The sequence below is a fragment of the Amyelois transitella genome, chromosome 12, assembly GCF_032362555.1.
Source record: "Amyelois transitella isolate CPQ chromosome 12, ilAmyTran1.1, whole genome shotgun sequence".
NCBI classification, from domain to species: Eukaryota; Metazoa; Arthropoda; class Insecta; order Lepidoptera; family Pyralidae; genus Amyelois; species Amyelois transitella.
The window spans coordinates 975,471-993,243 of record NC_083515.1 but is presented as its reverse complement, the minus strand read 5'-3'; the positions used below and the strand labels follow the sequence as shown (position 1 = coordinate 993,243).

The window sequence follows — 17,773 nt, the reverse complement described above, 5'->3', positions numbered from 1 at the left end:
TCTACTGTTAATTTTGTTCGTATATTTAAATTTATAGCCCGGAGGTGTAAGGTGCATTGTAAACGTATAATTTAAAATTCCTGGTCAGATGCCGAGCAAAATGTATTAATAAAACTGTCACGATTGTATATAATAAACGCTCAAAATAATAACTTTATCAACGAAAAGTGAGTATGTGTAAAAACATTTTAGGCATCATTTTAACCGTCTAGAAAATCTTACCTTATTTTTGAAAGAGGTTCATTTAATTTTCATCTACAATTGTTGCATTTTTGTGTAACTAAAATAATTATAATGGTATAAGTGTGTCAAATTTCGGCCGATAAAAGTAAAATGAAAGAATATGTAATTTTACAACATGCCATAATCACTTTGATACATGTTACATCCTGTATCTTGAGGAAGGATGTGGATGTTTTTCAATACAATCCTTGTGATGTAGTCATAATCATGAAGTGGATGTAAGCCACAGGATAATGTGTTATAATCTAGCGAAGTGCGAATTTTGTTACACAATTAAATCCCGCAAGAACTATGTAAATAACTTATACATTATTCAGTGCCAATCCGTTCACCTCAAGGTAAATGCCGAGACAAGAACATAAGTATAAAATACACAAGTTTGCGTGATCACAAAGACATTTTAGTTTCATCGCGAAAGGTGTTTTATATTACTCAAAATAACAGTAGGTATAACAGCTTACTCCAATAAATATTGAAATTATGATTTATGTTAATAAAAAGCAAGTTTGCATTGGCAAAATGGAGCAACCTATAGATTGAAAAAGTACAATTTAAAATAAACTTTATGAATAACATAATAAAGTCTCTGCGCTTTACTTCTTTAAAAGTTGATTGGCCTTCGGATAAATTTTAATTTACTTTTTTTCATTACCACGCACATCACAGTAAATACATAGTAGTACCAGGCCAGCAGAGTCAACGAAGAGATTCTACCAATATCTATGTCGCAAGCACTATCGACGGCGACCGTCAATAGGCGAGATAAAGACCGTGGCCAAACCCAAACATTATCACTTAGTGCGAGTGAGTAATACGGAGAGCTATGTAACAAGTCGGAAAGGGATAGATGATATTGATATAAAGGTTTAAGAAACGGCCTTTATCAAATGTAATCGAATAGTATTGAAAGACATACCGATATCATGCATTCGTTGTTGGTTGTCTTTCTGTGAGAGCGCGGCGAGTAGGCCGGCATCACCGACCCTCTGCCGAGCGACGGCTATCCCGACGGGAATCGAACCTGGAACAAGGGATACGCTATAACTTTGCAACTTTGAAACTAGACTGTATGTGTGTATCGATTTTTGTACTACGTAGGTAAGGTACCTAAGTTAGATAACATCATTATTTCAGCGAAAAGATACCTATTATTAATATTAGGTACAAATAACATGAAAATTATTTTAACTTTCTGTGTCGTCATCATGAAATAAATACCATATGCACGCTATATCAATAAAATAATTAAACCAGTAAGTGTGGATTACACCTAAATCTTTGTTTGTCTTGTTTCATAGCGTAAGTAACTTCTGTATGCTCCGTCATCACCGTCATGCCGTCGCGCACAACATCTGACCGAATCTACTAGGCTCGCATAAACTTAAAAGAGATCGCATCGACTCACCATTGTTCAAGGAGGCCGGTATAGAAGGCGGGTGGTCAGGCTTGTTGCCCGGCGACGCCTGTTCCAGTTTGACCGCAACCAGTTCTGAAAGGACATGTTGTGGTTCCCGCTTCACTTGGACCTGGACGTTCTGGCCCGCGACACCGAGCCACGTCACGGGATTGGTGCGGCTGCAACCGCCGTCGGTGTGCACCACCTTTATAAAGTAAATTAAATTTATGAATCGCAACCCAGTAGCACCAGTATTGGTGATTATTATTGTTGATTTTTTATGGAAATAAATTAAGATAATAAAATATTTTTTTGAACAAATTGTGCAATGTTGCGCCAAATTTAATTTTTTGATGCACAATAGTATGTCTATTACTGTTACCTTTGTAAGAATTATATTTCATTAATTTTTTTTTGAACTTACATTAAGTTACTTATATTATAAAGAATTTGTGTTCTTGTATTTTGTCTCTAAAGAATACCCGAAAACTACTGGATTTGACACAAAAAAAAATAAACCTTCATGAGTAACATTTCGTTATTTTTTTATGCACTGGGCGTGGGCGCGCATAAGCTAGTTTAAAAAAAATCTAAAACGTCACATTTTATTTTATGACTTTTGTGTATTTATTTCAAAACAAATATCGACTACTTTCGCGGCGAATGACTATATTTCACTCACCTTTTTAGGTGAATTTGTCAGACAGGTGTTGCAAGACCTTTTGGCCTGCTCCGTCTTGATCGTCAACGGCTGCATGACTCCGAGGCCGTCTATAATCTGGCGTTGGTCACTAGGACAGCAGAGGGATTCAGGAAGACACCCTTTACCCAGCTTAGCCTCTTCCATTTTATGTTCCCTGTGGAATTGAGAACAAATAAGAGGGCGTTGGAAAAACTACGATGGCAGTGGACATTGGGAAGTGAATGTTGTGGTTTTTGTGTTCCCTCTGGGAAAAAGGCGTATTTTGTTTGTATATAAAATGTGTTTTTCGTGAATTTAATTTTACACCTTCAGTTTAGCCCATAGATTTTTACAAAGGCCATCCGGAAGGGATTGCATAATGCAAACGCGCAATTTGTTTAAATGAGTTTTGCTTATCAGCTTATTATTGATTCAGTGTTCTTATTGTGGTGTATGTACAAATACGAATACGCAGAAGCGAATCCAACCTGAAACTAGGGAAACATAAAAACTAAAATAGTTCTGACTTATCAGTGACAAGTATTCGCTGCGAGCAAGTTCTTACTTGATAGTTATTAGCAACAAGTACTCGCTTTGAGCAGTTCAGCAACTGGAGCTGTAGCGGCAAGTAGGAAGTAAGAAGAATTCCATACGCCATCGAACCCCAAGTAGAAACAAGGGAAACTAAATTATTATTCGATCACTACCTTCGGTCGTCCAATTTTCCAGTAATATGAGCCAAATCTTCGAAAACAACCCGCCCTTTATGACTCCCTCCAAAAACTACTAGGGCAACATAAAAACAAAAGCAGTTCTTACTTGTCAGCAACAAGGACCCGCTGCGAGCAGTTCAGCAACTCGAGCTGCAGCGGCGAGTAAGGCGAGTTCGGCGGCGGCGTCGGCACGCCGAACGTAGACAGGGAAGTCGAGAATAAACTCTCCGTTACTGTGGACAAAGGTAGGAATTATCAACATGGCTTCTTTGTATTTATGCGCTCTTAGTAAATAGGAGTGACTAGTGACATTGCAAATTACAGAAACAAACTGGAAAAACATACTTTGTCGATCCCACGTAAAAAAGTGGGAAAAGGTAACGAAAAAAGTGAATAGAAACTACATTTATGTCTCTCTGACACTTCAGTATATTCAGGACGCCCTATGTCGATGATAGTATTTGTTTAGATATCATTTCAATAAAATTTAGCTTATTTCCGTTTTTATACAGTCCTCATGTGTTAATTTACTCATCTCGCCTTTGCGAATGCTGCTGTGCGTATTGCACAACAAAGCAAATAATACTAAATATATAATATAATATACACCTTGCAATAGCAACAACGATGCAAAGTAGCTAAGTAAGGTAAGGTATTGAATTCTTTGGCTCAGGTTGCTATGGTATCGTCGAATTTGGTGGCGTTTGCGTGTTGATATTCAAATGATTAATGCGTCTGAGTTTGTACTTAATATTTATAGTACTTATTAAATACAAACGACTAGTGACACGTACTTAAGGTCTACTTCCTTAGACGCGACGGAAATAAATCAAGATGGGCTGGCCCAATCCTGCGAATGGTAATTGTTTTAATGTAAATTTTCAACAAATTCTTACATGTTTAAAAAATGTTCTCAGAGTGCAGTACTAGTGGCTCAATTTCCAAAGTGGAATGGACTTCGGCGTATTCAAGAAAATTTCTTTCGAGTCCTTTGAATTTTGACTCTCTAATATTGACAATAGGCATTAGAATTGTTTCACCCTTAGCCAGCATGCGGCCGTATCTGAGTCCAGTTAAAAGGCTTCCATTGAAATCCAATAATTGATTAGATACTATTATCTAATCAATTATTGGATTTCAATGGAAATGAAATTAAAGAAATTTTCTTGAATACGCCGAAGTCCATTCCACTTTGGAAATTGAGCCACTAGTACTGCACTCTGAGAACATTTTTTAAACATGTAAGAATTTGTTGAAAATTTACATTAAAACAATTACCATTCGCAGGATTGGGCCAGCCCATCTTGATTTATTTCCGTCGCGTCTAAGGAAGTAGACCTTAAGTACGTGTCACTAGTCAGCGCATCAAAACATGATTCAACCAATATATAGATTTCAGTGCATTATTTGTTTGTAATATCTTTATTGCAAAGAAATTTACACAGTAACAAGAAAATAGTACATAGTTATAAAAGAATCAAATAATCAATATCTGACATGAGAAGCAAATTTTTCAACAGTTTACATCAAACAAGTCTCCATTCGCAGGATTGGGCCAGCCCATCTTGTGCTATTTCCGTCGCGCCCAAGGGAGCGGACCTTAATTACGTGTCACTCGTCAGCGCACCCGCACATGTGATTCACGTGGTAATAATACGTGAGAGCGACCGATATAGTCATCATTTCATACCGAGTGCAGGATGAAAAAACGTGATAGTTTTATGTCCATTTTTATTCTCTTTCAAGAGTACTTATGTTTTTGTCCCTTTAGAGGTGGCACCTTGACAGCAAGAAGATTCGAATACCATGTTTAGTTTGGATAGCTTCATGAGGAAACTGAGATGACAAAGTGGACTCTATCAGACCAGCATAAAACAGAATGGCATGATTGAGATTCAGAAGTGAACGAGTTGCCAGCCCCGGCCTGAAATAAGGATTCCAATTTTATAAGCCTTGATTGACTTGTAAAATCTGTGTGGGAAGTAACTAGCACACTTTGACAAAGAAAACAAAGATTGCAAGGTGATTAGAAAGGAGATTTATCTAAAAACAAGTCCGATTGCAGTTTTACTTTTGTTTCACGAATGTTCGTTCGTACTCAAAAAAGTCAAGAGATTCTTATCACTGACTCTTTTTTTAAATTCAGTACAACAAACATACATACATTCATAAAATCACGCCTCTTTCCCGGAGGGGTAGGCAGAGACTACATCTTTCCACTTGCCACGATCCCTGCACACTTCCTTCGCTTCATCCACATTCATAACTCTCTTCATGCAAGCTCGGCATACGACAACGTACTATATATATTCCTATTGTTTAATATTAATTCTTAGCACTCAAGCTGTCTACCAATAGCGTCGGTGGTCAAATCGGTGAGGTGCCCGGTTAAAATGCATGATGCGCATGCAAAGGCACTGGTTCGAATCTCACCTCGGCCATGTACGATGACTATTTTAGAAGTTATGTTTACTTTGAACACTAACCGAAGCTCAAACGGTGAGGGCAATTCAGGCAACTGAATGTGTAACCATTATCCAATACTAGTTAGGTTCCTCTGCAGTTGCGGATGTCATAGGAGTCGTTTATTGTTAAAAACTTGATCCAGTTCGGAATAATGGTCAAAAAGGTGCACCCAGCTCTTCTCCAGCCTAACGCCAGAAGAAGAAAATTTCATACACTTGAAATCTCACTAGATTTTCGCTCGGACATTAGTTTTCAGGAAACACATCATGGCCGCCATAAACTTTTATTACTCTTGTTTCCACCGTGTAATTAAACAGAGAATATTCCTCATTTAACATTTAACGACTTCCTCCAACATCCTTTTTATTGTCTATGTTAGTCACCACAATGTTTCTGCCTATGGTTTCTGCCAATGTTATGTAAGATTTAGTTACTATTGTCTCGAGGTTTATCCCATACGTTGGTCGTTGCAAGCCTATTATATTAATGTTTAATGGCTTTCTCTTAAAATTGCAATTGTTATTATAGGAACAGTAATAATAGATACTAAGAAGAAATCTTGATTACCAAGTTTTCTAATTAACTTTTAAATTTCACATTAAAGTCGATCATAGTAAGAAAATAATCAGTTAAACAGAGTTCAACTTTTGAGCAGTCACATGTCTATATTGTTACTATAATAGTACATATCAATTCGACTAGAGAAGAAGATTTACAAAATGAAAAAAAAAACATCACAAATAATAGTAAGTAACAATATAATAGAGGATTAACAAAATTATTATCATTCTGTTTGTGTAAAGGTCTATACCCCTAACGAAGTAGAGCCTACAGTCTTTTAAAGACTCGTAAATCTGATATAATGTATTTTTGTAATATGTACTTAACAGAATGTTCATCGATTCCAATCGTGAGACCATAGATAGAATTTCAATTCTAACGTTCCTGGAACGCTCATTGTATGAGCTATCGACCGGGCAGATCTAGAAATTCCATCGAGGCTTGAATTAAATTTACTAAAACATTGATTGGAGCTTTGTTTAAGGAGTTTTATAAAACATTTTTGTTGGCCTATATTAATATCATGCAACGCAAAAGTATTAATATTATTGGAAGCTGTTTTAGATAAAGAATTTATAACACCATTTAAAATCTCATCTCTAACAAAACAAATTTTAAAATGCCAAACCCTAACTGCACGTAAAAGTTTACTATAAAATTTATTCTATCATCAAGCCAAAACGCTGAACCTGGCCTATCAGACTTTTCAAGACTGTTGGCTCTGTCTACCCCGCAAGGGATATAGACGTGACAAATGTATGTAGGTTACTAATTAAAAATTGCTTCACAGCCCATACAAAACAGACGACTCAGCATTACACAAAATCTTTTGAAAATTACAGCTTGAGTGATGAGTCTAACATACCGAAACATTTTTAATACCGGTCGTGGTAAAAAAAAAAAAAAACAAAACAAAAAAACAACAGTCATAAGCAGGCTCTGTCCATCCGTTACCGGGAGCGACATGCGTGAAGATGCGTCTGACATCTGACAGATGGTATCTTTGGCATCGGACTGGATACCACTACCGTTAATGTGAATGGTATCAGTTGATTTAAATTTTGTTCGTTCGAGAAATTTGTAGTTCTACAGCTTGAAGGCCTCTGTGGCGCAGCGGTAATGCGCCTGTCTGAGACACGGTAGGTCCCGGGTTAGAAGTCCTGACCAGGGCATGTAAGAAAAGAACTTTTCCGATATGCCTGGGTCTTGGTTAGTTAGTTATTTTAGGCATCATTGAAGCCCTCAAGGATGAATAATTTTCCCCGTTTTTTTTTTCACATTTTCCATTATTTCTTTGCTTCTTAAAGTTGCAGCGTGATGTTATATAGGCCTTCCTCGACAAATGGTCTATTCAACGCAAAAAGAATTTTTCAAATCGAACCAGTAGTTCCTGAGATTAGCGCACTCAAACAAACAAACAAACAAACAAACATAGATTAATATTTACCTTTGTGCAAAGTGGGGCGAGTGCTGCCCTGCGTCGGAAACAGCGAATAAAGCGGGAATCTTGCCACACCTGGACAGAAAATAATTAATCAACACCTAAGTACTACTTAGTATAATAAAAGGAAATTCATGTTTTATCTTACTCATAATTAATCACTAAAATAGATTTTGACAAACTAGCATTGTGATAGTAAAACTGGTTTTAAACTTTCGCGTTGCATTTTACTACAGACATACACATTATCACGTCTTTATCCCTTGCGGGGTAGACAGAGCCGACAGTCCAGAAAAGACCGAAAGATCACGTTCAGATATATGTTTTTATAATAGAATTTAGATTCAAATAGTTGACAGGTTGTTAGCCCGTCGCCTAAAAGAAGAGTCCCATATCAGAAGCCTATCTCTTAGTCGTTTTTTACGACAGTAGTCCTATTCTTTTTTTCTATTGGTGTTGGGAACCACACGGCACTTACGTTATGTCCGCGTTTATTAAGAACCTGTATTTTTTATAAATAGTATGGATATATAAGATTGACGATTGCTAAATCCTGCTAATATAATTAAAAATGCGAATGTAATTGTAAGGATGTGATATTATGCTCAGACATTGGAATAATAAAATAAAGTTAATATTTATAGAGATTTAAGGGACGTAACAGCTAGTAGTTTAATGAAATAATAGGTAAATATGTCTTAACTAACAACTTCACTGGTTTCAAAGCAAAGTTGTTTTAAAAAAAGGTTTAAAATGAAAACTTGGCTTTGTTTTTACCGCTTTCTTTTTTTTGGTAAAATAAAAAGTATAACCCAACACACTGGTGTGTTTTGTTTATGCATTAGAAGCACGGAAAGTGTAAATTATGTGACTTTGTATGACACAAAAACAAAGGTTTTTCGAATTTTGTAGACTTTAAGCTAAGTATTAAAATTATAAAAAAAAACAAGTTTTTATAGGTATTCATATTTTTTCCATGGATGACGTAAAAGACGACTAAAGGGAAGGCTAATCAACTAGGGATTCTTCACACAGGCGATGGGCTAGCAACCTGTTACAATTTGAATATCAATTCCATCATTGAGCCATACAGCTGAACGTGACCCCCTCAAAGGTATAATAATATAGTCGTGATTATATGTATGTTTTAAGTATAATGTGAATTATTGATAAATACTTTCTATATATTTCGATACGCAAAAATGGTAATTTTCCATTCATATAAGTTTGTATTTCCTGAGCCGAACGAAATTAGAAATTGTGGAAATATCTATCAGAATTACAGACGTGATAATATACATATGATCACGTCTGTAATTCTGTATCCCTTGCGGGGTAGACAGAGCCAACAGTCTTGAAAAGACTGAATGGCCATGTTCAGCTATTTAAATATCTTTGTTCATATAAATTCTGAAAAATGCAAAGTGTGCGAATATAAGTATGCCTATGACGGAAGGTTCACCGTTGTATGTAAGATCCGTCAATGAAATTTCTAAGTTCGTTCGGCATTAAAATCAGTTTAGTATATTTCGAATTATTCACAATTTATAAAAAAATTTAAACTGTTCATTCGTGTTTATTTATAAGTAATAAAAAAATATTTAATTTAATTGCGAAAAAAATTGATATTAGCGAAAAAAAAAATAACGTATCACAGAGACATAGCAAGTCATAGAAAAAAATTAAAGAAATTCCGTTATTAAAAAATGCACTGTACAATTAAAAATAAGTACCAGGATCGCATACCTTGGTGAAGGTCAGAGGGCGGGCGGGAGCGGGCGCCCCCCGCCGCCCCGCCCAACATCGCCTGTCGTGCCGGACCACCTCACCACCTGCGCAAAAAGAACATTGAAAAAAAAATATAATAAGTATGTATATTTTGCAAAAATTACTCTAAATAAAAAGTCTCTAGTTATGCGAAGTTGCTTTGTAAACACAAGCCAATTTTCAGAAAAACTTTTGTTGTAGAAATCATACATATGTACATACATACATACAGTCACGTCTATATCCCTTGCGGGGCAGATAGAGCTAACAGCTTCATGATAGAATTGAGAAATTAAAAATAATAAAGAAAGTAAATCCGATTTTAATCAGTACAAATACCTACATAAGGCTGACGAGACAGAGTACAATAGTTACCAACATGAATTAATTCTAGGTACTTGATTAGTGTCGTTTAATTACTTAAAATTCCGACGAAAAGTACCATCAGCTGATCGCTCTATTAGTAAGGAATAAGTATTTTAAATTTTTTCTTCAGGTTTCTTATATTTTACAAACAAAAAAAAATATATATTCTTCGTAATTGTCAAAATATTTTTTGTACTTTGTCAACAACAAGCCCTTCGTTACAGCGAACTAAATTAAGTGTCAAAAGGCTTATTTAACTTTCAAACTCATGAATTTTGAAAAGGGCGGTAGTTTTTAAATTAAAATCGTTTTTGCCGCTTACGTGTCGGCGGGACTAGTGCCCTTTTCAATACGACGCGAATTAATTTCAGTCAGTACTTATTCAATGATGAAACACTTCTGCAGTTATGCGCTCCGATTACTTGTGGTATGTAGGGAAGGGGAGAAGTAAGTGTTTTAAAGGATGTACGAGTATTAGATATCTAGTAGTACTGTAGGAGTATCTGAATGTAGTATTTTCTTACACATCACATATAATAGTAATTCCACCATAAACGTTTTTATGTAAAATGTTGCCAAATCTACGTAGCTTACCATGTGAAAAAGATATCATCTCGTATAAAGACAAGCTTCTAGTCTAGACTATACACACTACACTACACCATATGAAAAAATGGTCAGATCTCATGTAAGCCAAGATTCTTCATGCGGTGTAACTACACAAACATTAGATTTTCGTTAAAACGTGTGGCTGGTGTATGAGTAAGAGCGCAAAAGTGCTGCACTGAACCTATAGCATCAAAAGTATTATAATGTGTAAGTACCATAAACATCAAAACATTGGATGTAGAAAGCGTGCAGTCAGGATAATAAAATTTGCTTTTATCTATTCTTGACACTAACCATTGATCTTTTCTTAATAACTAATTAGGATAACAAGAATTCTCATAATTCCATTTGCTTTGTTACGATAACATTCTGTATGTGAAAAATTAAAAACAAATGAACGTCTACAAGATCCGTTAGCAACCAAAATGGCGACGCAGAATTGCCATAGTCCCGACTATACCGTCCGCTCCCCACGATTTTCGTCTTTAGAAATGCATGGCCGATCAACTTGCATCATAAATGCTCACTATATCTACAACAGTACAGAGCGCCTCGCAATATATTTTAATTCAACTCTTCAAATATCTGCCGCCCTGGTATAACAGATCGCCACTCACTTTCAAATCATCGAGAAAAAACTCGTCTTCTTTACTTTTTGCGAGCGGCTACTTTGTCGTAATCGCATCAAGAAGTTTTTACGTAACTTCGCCTCGTTTTTCTGGGTTCGTCGATCACTTTGTTACGTCAGATCACATTCATTCATGTATAATTTTTTTGTGTGCACTTTTTAATTGCATCTCATAACTTATTTTGTGTAAAGTTTACTGCAATGTGTATTTGTCAAAACTGCATTATTATCAATAGTTTTGGATTACATAGGTACTTTTTACATATCGACGGTTGAAAGGCTAATTGTGTCAAGCGACATTTTTTGCGATATTGAGTTATATACATATTTGGAATCAGCGAATTTTTCTCCATCGTTTGGGCTCACTCTCATATTTTTCTGAGCATTTTTTTGGCGCTTGACACAACCGCAAAAAAGGGTCTCATTTTGGCGGTCATTGATCTAAACGACAAAGATTTGGGTAAATTTGTGGATCTGCCACTTAAACCTTTTTGACTTTTATCATAATTTTTGTGTCAAGGCGTATGGATTACATTGCATCATACTATTTTGAAAATCAGAGGCGATTGCGCCAATTTGCTTTTTCGCTTTTTATAGGATATGGTCGCTTGACCCATTTTGATTTCTAAGATAATATTGAAGTATGTCGCTTAGCCGTTTTTGTTTTCCATCGCCCCACACACGCATGTCGTTTAACACATTTTGTTGCACGATGTAGGTAGTTATCGTGTTGTGTGCGCTACCGAGGCATGTTTCGCTCGCGCTCGCGCGCGTCTTCGGCGTCAGTCAAACGCCGGCGGTTAACGTAGTTGTACATACATAGATACATAAAATCACGCCTCTTTCCCGGAGGGGTAGGCAGAGACTACCTCTTTCCACTTGTCACGATCTCTGCATACTTCCTTCGCTTCATCCACATTCATAACTCTCTTCATGCATGCTCCTTTATTTTCTATTTCTGTAACTACATCTTCTTTCAAATCACAACATTTCCTTACCACGCTGTTCCTTATCCGGTCACTCAATTTCACACCCATCATACTCCTTAACGCTCTCATTTCCACTGCATTTATTCTGCTTTCGTGCTTCTTTTGCCATACCCAACTTTCACTCCCATACATTAATGTCGGAACCAACACGCCCCTATGCACAGCCAGTCGAGCCTTTTTGGATAGTTTCTGACTGCTCATAAAGGCATGCAAAGCTCCATTCACCATGTTCCCTGCGTTCACTTTCCTTTCAATATCACTAACACACTTGCCATCTGATGTAAACTTTGATCCTAGATATACAAACTCTTTCACTTGCTCAACTTTTTCTCCTCCAATCAAAATATTACATGCTGTCATTTCTTTCTGCATACATACATACATTAAATCACGCCTCTTTCCCGGAGGGGTAAGCAGAGACTACCTGTTTCCACTTGCCACGATGTCTGCATACTTCCTTCGCTTCATCCACATTCATAACTCTCTTCATGCATGCTCAGGGGTTTCGGGTACTTTTGACCTGACCTTTTACCAGGACGTCCTTAATTTGATCAAGATACGTTCGTCTAGGTCTTCCCCCTCCGACCTTTCCCTCCACACTCTCCTTGTATATCTGCTTAGTCAACCTGCTTTCATTCATCCTCTCCACATGACCGAACCATCTTAACATACCCTTTTCTATTCCTGTCAATACTTCTTCTTTCACATCACAACATTCCCTTATCACGCTGTTCCTTATCCGGTCACTCAATTTCACACCCATCATACTCCTTAACGCTCTCATTTCCACTGCATTTATTCTGCTTTCGTGCTTCTTTTGCCATACCCAACTTTCACTTACAAACATTAATGTCGGGACCAACACGCCCCTATGCACAGCCAGCCGAGCCTTTTTGGATAGTTTCTGACTGCTCATAAAGGCATGCAAAGCTCCATTCACCATGTTCTCCGCGTTCACTCTCCTTTCAATATCACTATTACACTTGCCATCTGATGTAAACTTTAATCCTAGATATACAAACTCTTTCACTTGCTCAACTTTTTCTCCTCCAATCAAAATATTACATGCTGTCATTTCTTTTTCCATTTCAAAAACCAGTGTTTTAGTTTTACTTACGTTCCCTCTCATTCCATTCTCTTTTAAAGCTTCATGCATACAGTTTACCATCTGCTGTAACTTCTCCGCTGATGACGCCAGTATAACCTGATCGTCGGCATAGAGCAGACATTTGACGAGTAACTCATTCATCCTTAATCCACTTTCAGACTCTTTGGTTGAACAGTTCCGGTGACGCAACACATCCTTGCGTAACGCCTTTCTCAATCTTAAACCACTCAGTGTGCGCTCCGTTTATCCTGACACAAGCACTCGAATCCTCATATAAGGATTTCTTTTTTGTTTTATTTAAAAATAACCGTTATTTAATTCCTAAAAAATTATTGTATTGATGACAAGAACCTAAAGTCATGATCACCTTTCTATTGGCATGCCGTTTGTTTCAATTGCTCAATTTTCTTTTTGTTTTATTTTGTCTTTTAAACTGAAATATCAATTTAGTGTTGAAAATTACATGGCATTTAAATCATTTTCAATTATTTTGTATTACATGGGATGGGCGCTTGAACCATTTTGCTGTCCAGTTATTTGTTCACTTCAAGCATTTGACTCATTTTGCTGTCAAGTTATTTGTTCATTTCAAGCATTTAACTCATTTTGCCTTTCCCTGGAAAAGTGTCATTTTGATGTAAGCGCCATAAAATTACTGAAATATTGCTAAATAGTAACAGAAATAATGGTTTTACGTACTTTTTAACCTTATAAATATACTGTATTAATTTTATCAAAATCGGTCAAGCCATTTTTTTACAGCGAATTTTTTTCCAAAAATTAAAACTTTAAACCGCTTTTTCTCAGCTTTCACAAAATGGCGCTTACCACAATTAGCCTTTCAACCGTCGATATGTAAGTAACATTCAATTACGCCTCTTTTTAGTCTGTCTAATGTCTCCATTTGCCACTTATAAACGTCTGCATATTCATTTTGCTTCATCCATATTCATTACTCGACTGCCTGTAAATCTATCTCCTTTATTCCTATCATTATATCTTATTTCATGTCACAACACCCGTAACACGCTGTTTCTAATTCTGTACTACATTTTTATACTACTGCGTCACCAAATCTAACAATTCAATCATCTAAATTTAAACATTAATGATGGGACGTCTCTATGCACCTCCAGAAATAGAATAGAATAGAATAGAATAGAATTATTTTCAAAATTGGATACAAGGTATCTTATTGACGTCACATAACTTAAATCTAATTATAACTACTACCGACCTAAAAACCTTTTTAGACCACTTCTGACTGCTTCAAAACAACTTAGGGCAAAAAAAATTTTTTATACTTACTTATGTGTATATGTTTGCAACGCGATAACTTTTGAACCGTTAGACGGATTTTTATGAAATTTAGAAGTCAACAGTTTTTTACTTCGCGGGGCAACAAAATCAGTTCAGTCTGTTTTATGATATTCACAATTTTGTAAAAAAAAAAAGTGTTCGCTATTTCTAAGTTCATGGCGAACCACTAGTAAGTGTCTAATTACATATTATCTATGGACTAAACAGTATTCACAGTCCCAATTAAGTTATCATTCATAATTGCTGCTCAATTTGTGAGAGTGGCACTGGCGGAACGAACCCGGGGCGCGGTAGTTTCACGATGTTGTTAAACATTGTTCTAGACAATTAACGCGTCACATAAGATGGATTGTGCGTTACGATAACGGGTTTCGAAATAACGTTCGTTAATGGCTCCGTTTTTTAAGTGTTTTAAAAGTGTGATCATTGAGTTTTGGTGTAAATAAACATTGCCTACGTATAGTGAATAATGTCGTGTCCTCATTCCTCGCGAGATAGACAGAGCCGATGTTACAAGAAAAAAAATACTTGAAACACCACGTGTAGGTGAATGTCTTTATTGCGATATGGAGACAGTAGACAGATTGAAATAAATAATACTTAATAAAAAATACACAGAACAGATTATGCGGATTGAGTAAGCCTCGAAGTAAGTTCAACACTTGTCTTACCAGAAACGTAACACAAGAAAAAAAGGATGTGTAATGACACTACCCCTTATTCTTTGCCTTTATTGTACCTATTAGTATGCGCCAAGTCTCGGAAAGTTAAATACAGATTTTGTTCCTGTTTAAAATGTTGGAAAGAGGATTTTCTGAGGATGGTTAATATCTATAAATGCGAACCGCGCGAAGCTAGATCGGGTCGTTAATATATTTGTAAACTATGTTCGCGGTAATCTCTCAATTGGCTTATCAGATATCAGACTATGCTTTAAATATATTTCAAACTTTATTAAGTTAAAATATAAAAAATTGATGCTACAAGTATTTTCTTCCAGTTAGCAAAAAGGTTCTAATTCATGCGTCTAATTCTAACGACTAAAACATGTTTTAATATTACAAAATCCCCATGGAAATTAAGTAGGATATATCAAATTTCGGGCACAGCTTACAAGCTTTATTTTTCTATTTGTTATTACAATCCGTACAAGTTATTCAAATTACTGTTTAAATAAATTTTACAGCTGTGATAGTAAAATCATCAATTAAGATAAGCGATATGAAACGATCCATTTTTTGATAATAACCGTGGTTATTATACTTCAACGTATAAAGCCTAAGATCATAAAATATATAAAATAGACAGTTATTACAAAACATAACACATTTCATTTCATTTTAGTAATAAATAGCCGGCTCAAAATGTCTCATATTTTACCATTATTGTTTAAAAAAAACGATAACGGAAAACGTTAATAAAAAAGAAACTCGTTTAATTGCGAACACAGATAAAAACATTGCAGTGACTTGTAAAAAAAAACTAATAATCGAAATGTGGGAAATAAAAAATAGTACAAAGGTGCGGCGGCGCTCGGGCGGACGGACGGACAAAAAATATATTGTTCCTATTAAACTGTGAGAGCAGTCCGGAATAAATTATGTTAACCCGTTCGAAAAGTTTAAGGGAAGTTATAAATGGGTCAGATTAGGCCCTTCTTAGAAACGCGGCGGCGTTAATAGGGTTGCCAGGTACCTACTTTAAGATCAGCTGAAAATGCAAATCAAATGCGTGGCCACAGGTGATGTACTTTCGTGGGAATAGTGTGCCGTCTTTTGACATTTTAGATTACTTGCCTCCTTGTCTGGTTGTATAGATTAGAGTAAGAGTTAAGATTTTGTTTGCTTTGTTTTAAGGATCGGTTGTCTATTAGAAACACCGCAACTCCTATTAAAAAAAATCTCCTTTTAAAGAAAATAAATAATATTTAAATAAATACAAAAGGGCGCGGCGTAGGCTTAAATTTCGAAAAGGCAAATTGCCGCGATTTTTCGGAATGGGCGGTTACACGGAACCCTGAATACTAGAGTACCCGACTCGCAGTTGACCTGTTGTTTCTTTTTTTTTAAAGAAGAGACGTTAACAGTATAGTGCCCGACCTTGACACTCAAATCTCCCACTCATCAAGTTTGCAAAACCGGTCCCCAAACGGGCCTGCCGAAGTGCCAACCCTAGCGACGCGAGTGTTGAAAAAAATTAAAATTCAATTTATTGTGTTCGAAATTCAAATGAAGTGTGCATTCGTTTTGGAATGTTCCAACTCTATGTCAAACTTGTTAAATGTGAGTCCGTGCTTTCTAGTACTTTTATGCTAATAGTGTTGTTACTTATTCAGTGTTAATTCAGGTGGCCTCATTTTGAGAAATGTAAAGTTGATAAAAAACATATCAAACGTGAAACTCGTAGTAATCATGACAACTAAAGGTAATTCTTAAATGTGGCCGGATTCAATTTGGGTGACCAAGTTACTTGTTTCGTGTTAGTTTTTTTCTTATTACTCTTAGAATCAAATCGCAAAAGAAGCACAACATTGGATCATCATGAGTCTGACGTCAATGTTTATGTTGCATGTTAAAATGAAAAACTATTTGTAACTATAGTTTAAGTATATCGTTTTTTTTAATATTTAATTAGATTTAATCATGTCAAAATGCAAAATTTAGATTCATTTCACCATAACACAATTCATAAATAAAATATATTGTAGAATTTAAGATACGTTTTTTTTCCTTTGTGCAATAAAAGGAACTTTATTATTTTAACGATTTTTGCGATTCATCACAACAGTTTCAATACTCTGAGCTTAATTGTAATTGGCAACACTGCGTTTATCCACTTTTTTATTATAAAATTCATAACAGAACTACCAGGCGTCACGGAGTTAAGATAAGGTTTATCTTTTTATTACGACTGACGGACGGCGCAACATGCAATGGTTGCAGCCAGACACAGATTAAGCTAGGGTTAGATCTCGCTAGTGTAAAGTCAACGACAGAAAATCATGAACACATTCAGACAAATCAAAACTATTATAACTTTTATAAAAACTTCCAATCAAGCCTCCAAACGATATCCTCCTTTTTTGAAGTTGGTTAAATTTCTTATATCTCTCCTAAGTTTAACAAATACTCCTGAAAACCGCATGAAAATCGGTTCAGCGAAACGCGAGATAATCGTAGACAAATATACATACATACATTAATACAAACATACATACAGGTACTAAGAAATACCTTTGTATTTTGAAGACTGTTAAAAAACAAAAATTGGTATAGTTAATATTCGCGTTGCAGAGTAACTAATGATTCTTTCTCGTTTTAGAGGCACACAGTTTAAAAACGGGGTTTCATTTGGCACCGTATGGCCACGGGATGTTGCAGGACGGTCTAGCAAGATATATGTCTGTGATTGCAGCTATCTTATTTACGTGAACTTAGTAACAGTAATTAACACTGTTTGATGTCCAAATAGGGTTGCCAAGGTA

At 35.9% G+C, this 17,773-nt stretch overlaps 1 protein-coding gene across 4 annotated transcripts in view; it reads right to left on the bottom strand.

The window, feature by feature from the left end:
* The window catches only part of LOC106142355 (BAH and coiled-coil domain-containing protein 1), a 99,526-nt gene that overhangs the window by 35,360 nt on the left and 46,393 nt on the right, over window positions 1–17,773 (bottom strand). For all 4 annotated transcript variants that reach the window (XM_060946975.1, XM_060946976.1, XM_060946977.1 and 1 more), the window contains exons 2-7: window positions 9,249–9,334; window positions 7,509–7,577; window positions 3,141–3,267; window positions 2,322–2,496; window positions 1,649–1,844; window positions 1,160–1,264 (exon numbers count right to left, since the gene is read on the bottom strand). In XM_060946975.1, the coding sequence (XP_060802958.1) occupies window positions 1,160–1,264; window positions 1,649–1,844; window positions 2,322–2,496; window positions 3,141–3,267; window positions 7,509–7,577; window positions 9,249–9,306 (730 nt within the window). In that variant the 5' untranslated portion in view covers window positions 9,307–9,334. The remainder of the gene's footprint in view (window positions 1–1,159; window positions 1,265–1,648; window positions 1,845–2,321; window positions 2,497–3,140; window positions 3,268–7,508; window positions 7,578–9,248; window positions 9,335–17,773) is intronic.